Consider the following 9,995-nt stretch of genomic DNA (forward strand, 5'->3'; position numbering starts at 1 on the left):
TGCCACTACGTCTATTTTATCACAACTTAAATGTGTTAAAAAGATTCAAAATTACAATAGTTTATACAAAAGACAGTGCAATGCATAACATGTTTTTCAAGTGTTCGGAAAAAGTTAGAACTAGCTTTGACTAAAAAAAACTTGTTGAGATCTGGCTTCTGTCATCTGAACTCAACTCTAGTTTTGACTCTCAGGGTTGCATTTCTGCATTCAGAACTGGGCATCGACGTTTCGGTCCAAAGTTGGAACATCTCAGCTGGGCTACGCTTGTGCACCAGGAGGATGGTGTGATACGCACAGGGTTCCTTGGGCTCATCCTTGGGAAAGTCAAAGGTGAGGAAGGCAGGGTGGTGGATAGGGTACACTCCCAGTCTCTGAAGACACATGCCCAGGTAGACATCATCAATGGGGAACAGGTGAACCTTTTGTGACACCTCCAAAAGCCTATGGGCCAGAGAACCAGAGTAAACCACCCCCCCTCCACCAGGGTATGATGGGTACACCCCCTTAAAGAAGCTCTCTGGAATGTAGTACTTACTCCCATTAGAGCGCACAGGTGCTGCACTGTTTATCACGTCCCCCACAACAAACGCCTCCATTTTATTTGACCTGAATCCATTTGCCTCCTCAGCCAGCAGATAGTCTAGGAGAGCAGGTGTCCTCACAAAGATATCATCATCACCTTTAAAAATGAAACGGGCATGTGTGCATCGCCTTGAGAACCAATCCCAGAACAGCACATCCTTCAGGGTGAGGTTAAAAAACGTGTCCATGAATTCCCATTGGATGATGTCACCATATGTATCACTCTCTAATTGCAATTTCTCTTCAATATGCAAGTCTTTGGACTTCCCCAGAAGGAAGACCCTGCGAACAAGCCTTTGCCGCCCACCTCGGCTTTTTATTCTTCCTGAACACCCCCAAGTTTCTCTTATCGCTTCTCTGTTCACAAAATCCGCAGGCTGAGTTTTGATGGCCAGGAGCAACGTTGGTGCCCGTTTCTTTGCTAGTGGACCACCATCACAAACATCTAAAGCATCTATGATCAGCGGATATTCTCGACAGTGCATGCTGGTCACAAAATCTTTCATCTGCGTTGGTAGATTGAAGAAATCTGGCATTGTATTGCTAATCTCATAATCTGGAGAGCATCCATTCCCACTTCTTCTGGACCTTTCTGTTTTGTAAGAAATACCAGGTGGGTTTGCAGCCAGACGAGGTTTTAGGATGGGGTTATGCTGGGTATCCGTCATATACTGGATGATGTTCCATTGTGCTCCACTGTTTAGCTCGCTTCTCCAGAAGGCTTTCACAGGATGGGGAGCAAGATCTCCGGAGAATTTGAGACCACTGGCAGTAAAGTGTGTCTGCAGCACAGGAGGAACACCAGGTGCACCGTGTTTCATGACATAGATCAGTGAAGTCGAGACATAGATGTAGATTGGGAGCAGCAGTATGCATGGCGAACAGAAGAACAGGATCCTCCGGCGGTATCGACACAGACATGAAGCCATATACTGAGGAAAATAACATTTTAAGTTAAACGGACCATCAAATTTTTGATATATCAATGACTCAGACTGTCAACACAGGTGTCACTAGTATTATTTAACAAGATTACTCAGACTTTAATAAAAATCAACAAAAAATCAACATGGAAACTCCAAAGTTTCTACCAAAATACCACAGTTATTGTTACTAGCTATAAAAACACACACACACATAAAGAAAACAAAGTATACTTTCTGCTTAACTCTACATAGCATGAAATGCGCTGATGACGTGCAGTGTACGCGGAGGTATGGAAATACATACTTTGACAGGCAAATAGAACATTGTATGATTGCATTCTGACCGCATTCAATGATTTGGATGAACATTGTATGGTCCGACGCCTTTCACAGCCGAATTATATAAATATAAATCCATTTAGACCACTTAATTTGCTGTCAGGATGTGAAGAAACTTTTAACCAGCATAACAAAAAACGTTTCTGGAACAAATCGCCTACCCTGCCTTTAATACAACATGATTAAATGTGGAGGTGATTAAAGCAGCATATAAACGTTTCATGTATGTGTTTCTTACATCTCCGTCACATTTAAAGCAGCATTATGCAGGAATTCCGTTTTTGTCGCTGTAGAGTACTTGTATTTAACGTTACTGGCGTAAATACAACTCACGCAGAGCGTGACAGTCTATGATCTGCACTCACGGCCTCTCCACTTTATAATAATAAAGTAGCCTACCGCGTTAGGCTAACCTGAGCCTAAATGCCAGATGACATCAATAAAGTTACATCATGTACGTCGCATTATTTAATAACAATGTCCGTTATTATGATGTTGGTAGACATGATTATTGCAATTTATCCTAATAGTTTGCAAATTGCGCTCATTTACACTATTGAAAACGTGTAGGCTTATTTATGTCCTGATAATTATGTGAGATATTGACAACTGTTCTCATGATAATCGCAGGAATCAACTTTAACGGTGAAAGCCTGAGCGAGTAGGACTCTAGTCCGGTGCCTCGCGCTGTCAGATTCTCGTTACCTTTTTCTAGACTCTTCCGACCGCGCCTTCTTCGTTTTTTTCTCCATTCTGAAAACGCAGGTCCGATGTTTACTCGTGTCTGACTCCTCGCTTGGTCAGTCTGCCGTTTCCGCTTTCTCTGTTCCTCCGACAATGCTTTCCTAGCTTTCTGCTTCTTATATGCCGGTTTAGCCATGACGATAGTTGTTCTTATAGCTAGCCGGATCCTGGATAGGGCGGTGTATGCGTGTAATGTGTGCAGTGCCGTAAAGCAATTCGTTACATCGCGAGAGCTGAAATCACCTGATACTTCCTGACGCTGAGGCGGACCGCCGGCCCAAAGTTGCAAGTGCGGTTTTTCCACTCACAGGCACCAGAGGGGGGCGAGACGACCACCATTCAACCCGAAAAGAGTCATATAACCATTCCAATAACTCTGAAGCTGTTCAGTTAAGCTAAAAAAACTGCATAGTGCTGCTTTAAGAACATGTCTCTCAAATGTATGGGCTAAAATATACTGCAATAAGAGAACAATGAGTCACAAATTGAGAAGTATTTTTATATTTAATTTTAATGCACAAGAAATGTGAGCACTGTGCATTTGTACTAGAAAATATGTGCCAATTTTGTGCTAGTTGGTAAAGTGCAAATTAAAATAGATCACATTTAGTGATCTATAAAGTGCATACAACAATTTACATTTTGGCTTTTTTGTGCTGCTTGCTTCCGCAGATGTATTTTGACACATTGTCCCTAAATGTGCGAATGTCGATATCCAATGTCAAGCCAACTTTATGCTAGTATTTCACTGGGAATTGCTCAGCGTGAAACTTTGCACGTTATACGTTCATATTCTGAGTCCACTTGCCTGGTCCTATATCTGGTAGGCTATAGCCTACATCCCCAATAAGGTGTGAGTTTGGTCTTTTTTATTACTGTATTAGTTAGGGGTGGCACGGTACATGAAAAAACATCCGAACCGTTCGGTTCGCTTGTCATATGTTTCCAAATACTGCACTTTAATTTCAAGTGAAAAAATTTATCCTCACTCTCAGGGAATAGAAGCATTGTTGATACTGTTTTTGTGTTGAGGTTGAACTTATGTTTCACTTTATGATTATGCCTTTGCTATTGTTATAGCCTCATTATAGGCAATTATGTGTAACATATTTTGACTTATTTAAAAGATAGTGCTTTAAGAGTTTCTCTCCTTTTCTTTTAAAAGATAAACATTTTCTTAGAGCTACACTGACGTTGACAGTTTGATAAATGCAAGTTAATTTTAATCTTTGTGTGCTAAAAATGCACATAAGTCCCTGTAGAGATAGCAATACACACTCTCCTTTTTTGCCAAATAAACAAAAGCATTTCATCAATGTCTTCTCTCTTGCTGTATCAAAATGTCACCTAACTTTCCTCAGAGATGGTCTCAATAATGTGCTCAAAGTCAAATCAAATTCAGTTTGTGCATGATTACATAATATAATTTTTTTTAATACTGTATCCTGAATTGTGGATAATTAAGCTATAGCCTATACCATATGCTCGAAGTACATTTCTGGAGTGTTAAAGATTAAAAGAAAAAATAACAACAAGAACCGTACAGAACCGAAAACCGTGACCCTAAAACCGTGATACGAACCGAACCGTGGGTTTTGTGAACCGTGCCACCCTTAGTTTTAGTCTATTAATCCTTAAGTGTCCTGACCACAGGGGAATCCTGGAGAATGACATATTGAGGGAAACACTAGTACTGCAGCACATCACCACAATATAAAGTTAAGAAAACTAAACAACCGAGAGAAATATATCTACTACCTCAGATTTAATGTTGTAGGCTATCTGTAGCCTACATCAGCATCGGGGAATACCATTATAATCTCGTTCATGATAGAAAAAGCTGCTTACATCTGCAAAAATAACTGTGAAGATTTAAATATTAACACAGCTTTTGTGTCTTTATCAGCTTTCCCATATCTGATAATCATCACAAATACTTTACCGCTTGCTCCATTTCTGTAAATCCGTTTTTATGAATGAATGACTCTCTCATCCGTTGCTCTTTAGTTTTCTTCGTCAACAGCCGCTTGCACTGCTGGTGAGGTCGACTAACAGCAATTGAGATTGTCAATCGACAATCTACTGATATTCCTGCCGTTCACGGATGTGAAACGTTGAATTTTCTGTCGAATAGAGTTCCGAAGTTATGACGTCACTTTTTAGGACAACTCGGAAGTTAGCGGCGCATGGGTTTCCTTCGATCGAAAAGCTATGTTTTTCCCCATAGCCTTTTGGAAAATCGCAAAAAATAAGATCTGTGTTCAACAAAGAGTTGTGACCCTTACACGTTTTGTCTATCAAGATAATCTTTACAAGTTAATCCAAAATGTATACCTGGTGTGTTTTATGTCATAGATCAAAACGTGAAAATATTTAGAGCCTTTGTTAACCACAGATCTTATTTCAGGCGATTTAACAGAAACCCATTCAAAAAACCCATAGACTTTAGGGCGAGGGAACAGGAGGGAACTCACTTCCGCGTTTTGGCCTACAAAGTGACGTCATAACTTCTGCACTCTATTTGAACCACTGAATTTGTGCAAGCGAATTTGTAAAGCGAAATAAAATGGACCAAAAATTGCCTGCTGAATATTATACGTTGTATTTTTAAAAATAATGAATATTTTGGAAGTGAAATTTGAAAGGTGAATAGTAGCCTAGGCCTATGGATTATTGAATTTTTATCATGAAAATGTGTGTGAAATGATTTGAATTGAAATATTCACAGCTTAAATATATGCTTAAAATATGTTGAATGCATAAAAATGCAAGCAGGGTTAATGCAAATAATATTTTTTCAAGTAGGCTAGTGCAATTCAACAAGCTTTTTTGTTTCAAAAGCATTTGTTATTATTTTACTTCCGAAACGAGAATCTGACCGCGTGAGGAACCGGACAAGAGTCCCCTTCGGTCAGGCTTTCACTCGTTGGCGAGAGCTGGAAAGCAGCATTGGACGCAACAGCGATGCTGACCTGGCATTCTTGTTGATGGACTAGTAAGTAAATCTCTTATTTGTAAACTTGCTTGCGTTCTATGTTGTAGGCCTAGCGAAGGCTACACAACTGGTCAAATTCATTCAGTATTACTTGATCATATTACCACCATCTCAATTACGATTGAGTAGACTACATATTAATTGTACTCGTGTTAAAACGGTCCAGTACTTTGTAGTCAAATTTTAGGTTGAAAAATGTCAGAGCCGCCCTAGATTGGTTAGCCTACTGGTTAATGGTTACTGGCCCCTGCCTGTGAATATCCTGTCTCCGCCACTGGTTGTAGAAACAATAACTTTAGTAAATATGGTATTTTGGCTGAAACTATGAATATCATGGTACATTTTTGTAAGGGGTATATTAGATATAAAATCATTTCATTATAAAGTATAAATTTACAGAATACAATTATTTATCATAAAGTGTAGTAAGCTAGCCTATAATTTAGGATAGGCCTACATTTTTTTTAATAATAAACTTATTATAAATATATTTTTAATTTTAATACATAATTATTATACGTTTATTTTATTAAAACTAATTTAAGTTAAAAAAATAAATAAATGCAAAATAAAACTAAAAATAAACATTTTAACGGGAAAAAACTCATATGAGGAGACTGCAGTTTTCACTTCATTTCCCACTTGTGCTGCTCCATAAAAGTACTAAAATACACTATCGTTTTTTATTTCTCTTTTTGATCATTTTATTGTTCCAAAAAAGAAACGAAAATAAAGCAGCAGTTACTTAAAAATTACTACTATTTAGACTTTATAGACTTACCACGTTTTTTTTTCAGTTGTTTTTGATGATGAATTGGGCGTCATTTGATGATGAATTCACACAATAATACTCATTGTGTAAATAATGTATGCGGAAGATAAAAGAAAAGGATATTATAAAGGAATCGAGTGAAAACGTCCAATAACCAAACAAACCAAGAAGTTAGGTAAATTTCCCAGGATCTTGAGTCCTGCTGAGCGCGTGAAGTGATCTCAGGTGTGTGTGTGTGTGTGTGTGTGTGTGTGTGTGTGTGAGGCCACGCCCACTATACTCGGTAAAGGATAACAGATAAAAAGGCCAGGGCTAGTTGTCATTCTTTTCATTCTAGAGAATGTTTCTCTTATTTTTAAAAGTCAAATTCAGAACCTTTGCTTAGTTTAAAATCTTTTTTTTTTTTTTAAATATACCTTCACTCATGACACCTAGCCCTGTAATCCCCTTATTATTATAATATACTATAATATAAACATGCGATTTCCACCCTATCTGTATCAGATTTGATTGCAGACACAAGTTATCTGACTGATTTAACAGCTGTTTTGTGTGTTGTGGTTTAATGTACACAATGCTTGATGTTGATTGACAAGTGTTACGAGTTGACATGAATTTCATGGCTCATTTTTTCACAGATCTGATTGAGCTGGTCAAACAAGTTGAGCTGGTTGAGCCTTGTTCACTTCAATCAGAGCAGAAAGTCTTAAATGCATAAAGTTGTAGCATTAAATGTTGCATGCCTTGCAAAAATGAATATCTTCCTCTGTATATTTGTCCTGTTTTTCAACACAAATATCTAAACATCTTTGAATAACGATAATTTACTTGAGATTCAAATGTATCGAAAAATGAAAACAAAATGACGTGTTTAGTTTATGCTTAAAAGAAGAACAAATATCTGTCACTGAGCTATGAAAACTTCCAGTTAAATTAAGTTGATTTTTCTGAGCACATTGGCAGATATGTTCTTGTTTTAAACAAACTCACTTCATTTTGATTAATTTCACAGAAAAAAAAAGATATTTTATGATATTTTGTATCTCCAGTAAATACATATTGATTTAAGAATCTTGCACTGGAAAACAAGACAAAATACAGAGGAAGAACATCACTTTTTTTGCAGTGCAAATTTGAATAAATTAATAATGCATTTTTTATTTATTTAATTGAAAGTCTTAAACCTTCATAAAACCTGCAGAAACCCTGGTAACAGAATTATGAGTTTCTCTCTTGCTTTGAGACAAAAAAAAAAAATATATATATATATAATTTAACATCTAATCAGTATTGTTACTAATGTAAGTTAGTAAGCACTAAAAGCACTGACATTTTATTTAAATAAAATATTATCTAACTGCTATAAATGTAAACTAGTTCAAGCTTTATGTTTGAAACTTAATTTATATTAAAAAAAACATTTTATTTGAAAAAGATTCCCAAAACTACTGCTTGTGTCTTAAATCCAATGAAGAAATATTGTTCACCTGAAAGTGTTAAAAGGGTTGCAAATACAGTGTCAGCATTTTGTTTTTCTAGCATTTCCTTCCTCCCAAAATATCAGCAATAACTTTGTTTAGTATCCTCCGTGTATGTGTTCAGTGGATTCTTCTGATTTTGAAAGTTTTTGCAACATATTTTCATTGCTCTTTTTGTGCTGAGGACTTCATAGTACTTTTATCTCTAAATATCAAGAAACAAGTGACTCCTAATGATATGATCCAGGCCTGATATTAAAATAGGTTGTTGATCAAAATAGGGTTTTCAATGGCCAATTGTTATAATTTTACCTTCAGTCCCCTCTAAAATTGATTATTTGAATGCATGTTCTTGCTTTGAAAATATATTATAAAGGCACATATCGTTCAGCAACAAAAAAAGAGAAAAGAACCAGACACACATCCTGATGACTTAATTTTTTAAAATGGTAGGAATTAAGATTTATTTTTTTCCATATGAACAAGTGGTTTGATTTTATTTTTATTTTTTTACAAGTACTATTTTTTGAGAAAACTTGCAAAAATTTCTAGCATATTCCAAGTCAAGAATGGACATGAAAAAAGGAGATTTATTGCTGAATGTCAAATGAAAACTACACTTTCACCGTGTGAATACGACTCAGTTGCTGCGGTTACCATGCACCCATCTATCTGAACCACTAGAACATGCAGAGGGAGGGACGCCTTCACTGGCAGAGAGGAAGAACAGAAGAAACAGAGAGAGTAAAACAGGAAGAAAATCAATCCGTGAAGACGAGTGGTGCTTTAAACGACTGTGTGCACAGAATGAATCTTGAGAATGTGTGTGTGTGTGTGTCTGTATGCATTTGCATGTGTGTCAAAGTGTGTGGGTGGGGGGTTTGTCTTCTCAAATGTAGTTGTAGGTTGCTGGGCTCTGGAAGGAGGGGTTTACGCTTGATAAACCAGAGTAACACGTCTAGTAGCCGTATAAGCATTGCTTCGACCTTGCATACAGCACGGACTTGGAACGATCCCACCGAAAAACAAAACAAAGAAAAGCCGGCAAAACATGGAGCGTTCGCAAACAAACACACCTGGTCGTATCGTTCCTCGTAGTCTTCCCATCATTACGCAGACACGACGGGCAGGAATGGATCTGTTTCATGAGTAATGCAGATTTCGATGAAAAGTCCTGAGACACAGTGCGGCTTAAAGCTGCTGGTATAGGAATGGGAACGTGTGGGAGAGAGATGTAGGTCCGTGTAGGCTAGAATCAGGCTGGATTGGTTCCTCCGCAGGCCAATGACTACACAAGGAAGGAAGGTTACAGTGCAATGAGCTCATGTCACCACTAGGGGGTCCGGTTTAACCCATTAGCGCTAGCCTAGTAACGCTATAGAGCTCCCTTTCGACAAAGCCAACATCCTAAAAAGAGTAAAAGCATACGTATATACACACTCACAACAACACGCACAAGTGCACGCGCTCGAAACGTTAACCTGAAAACGAACACTACGCGAACGCACAAACGGAACGTGTTCTTGCACGAAACTGCGCAGACAAAGACACGTACGTATACACTGAGGTTCAACGATACTCTCACGCACACGGACAGAAGTGTAAACACATTCATTGGACGTACAGACCACCGTTTTGAAAACCCTGAACACCAGGGCCGATACTGCGACCCAGCGTCATGCCCTGTGAACTCCTGCGTACCTCTGTTTCCATGGAAACAATATGCGACGACCAGCTGAGAGAAAAGAAAACGGAAACGCAGAAACCAAAGTCGGACCAGAGCCCGTCTAACGGAGAGCCTTGGCACTTCCTATTAGCCCCATTGTATATCATCTTGGTTGCAGTTCCATTTGAATTCCACTGGAGGTGATCGCGGGCGAGTGCAGAATGAACGGGAGTCTATGGAGCTAGATGGCTAAATGTATCTCTTTCTCCTGCTTGTCGTTGAATCAACGTAGATTTTATTGTTGATTCCGCAAGTTCAATATAGATTATAGTCCAAAAGTCGAATGAACGAGTACTTCTGTCCTTTCGATTTCTTACAGGTTAGGTCGTCATTGGCCGGAACACGCTAGCATTTTGCTATTATGTGACGTCATCACATTTTTGAACGGATTTTTAGAACAGATAAGTGAACTTAAAAATTCAATTTTCAG

The 9,995-nt window shown here is 38.1% G+C and overlaps 1 protein-coding gene across 1 annotated transcript; it reads right to left on the reverse strand.

The window, feature by feature from the left end:
- LOC143757077 (N-acetyllactosaminide beta-1,3-N-acetylglucosaminyltransferase 2-like) lies at nucleotides 1–4,439 on the reverse strand. The gene is made up of 2 exons (XM_077248066.1): nucleotides 4,353–4,439; nucleotides 1–1,517 (listed from the first exon to the last, which is right to left on the reverse strand). The coding sequence occupies exon 2, from the start codon at nucleotides 1,512–1,514 to the stop codon at nucleotides 162–164; it is 1,353 nt and encodes a 450-aa protein (XP_077104181.1). The 5' UTR covers nucleotides 1,515–1,517; nucleotides 4,353–4,439; the 3' UTR covers nucleotides 1–161.
- Nucleotides 4,440–9,995: the final 5,556 nt, after the last annotated feature.

Source organism: Siphateles boraxobius, unplaced genomic scaffold (assembly GCF_051911475.1).
Source record: "Siphateles boraxobius isolate OS27281-9 unplaced genomic scaffold, OSU_SipBor_1 3, whole genome shotgun sequence".
Taxonomy (NCBI): Eukaryota; Metazoa; Chordata; class Actinopteri; order Cypriniformes; family Leuciscidae; genus Siphateles; species Siphateles boraxobius.

Bases quoted from the DNA above. Each gene is read 5' to 3' on its own strand.
- LOC143757077 (XM_077248066.1), bottom strand. From the start codon at position 1,514: ATGGCTTCATGTCTGTGTCGATACCGCCGGAGGATCCTGTTCTTCTGT.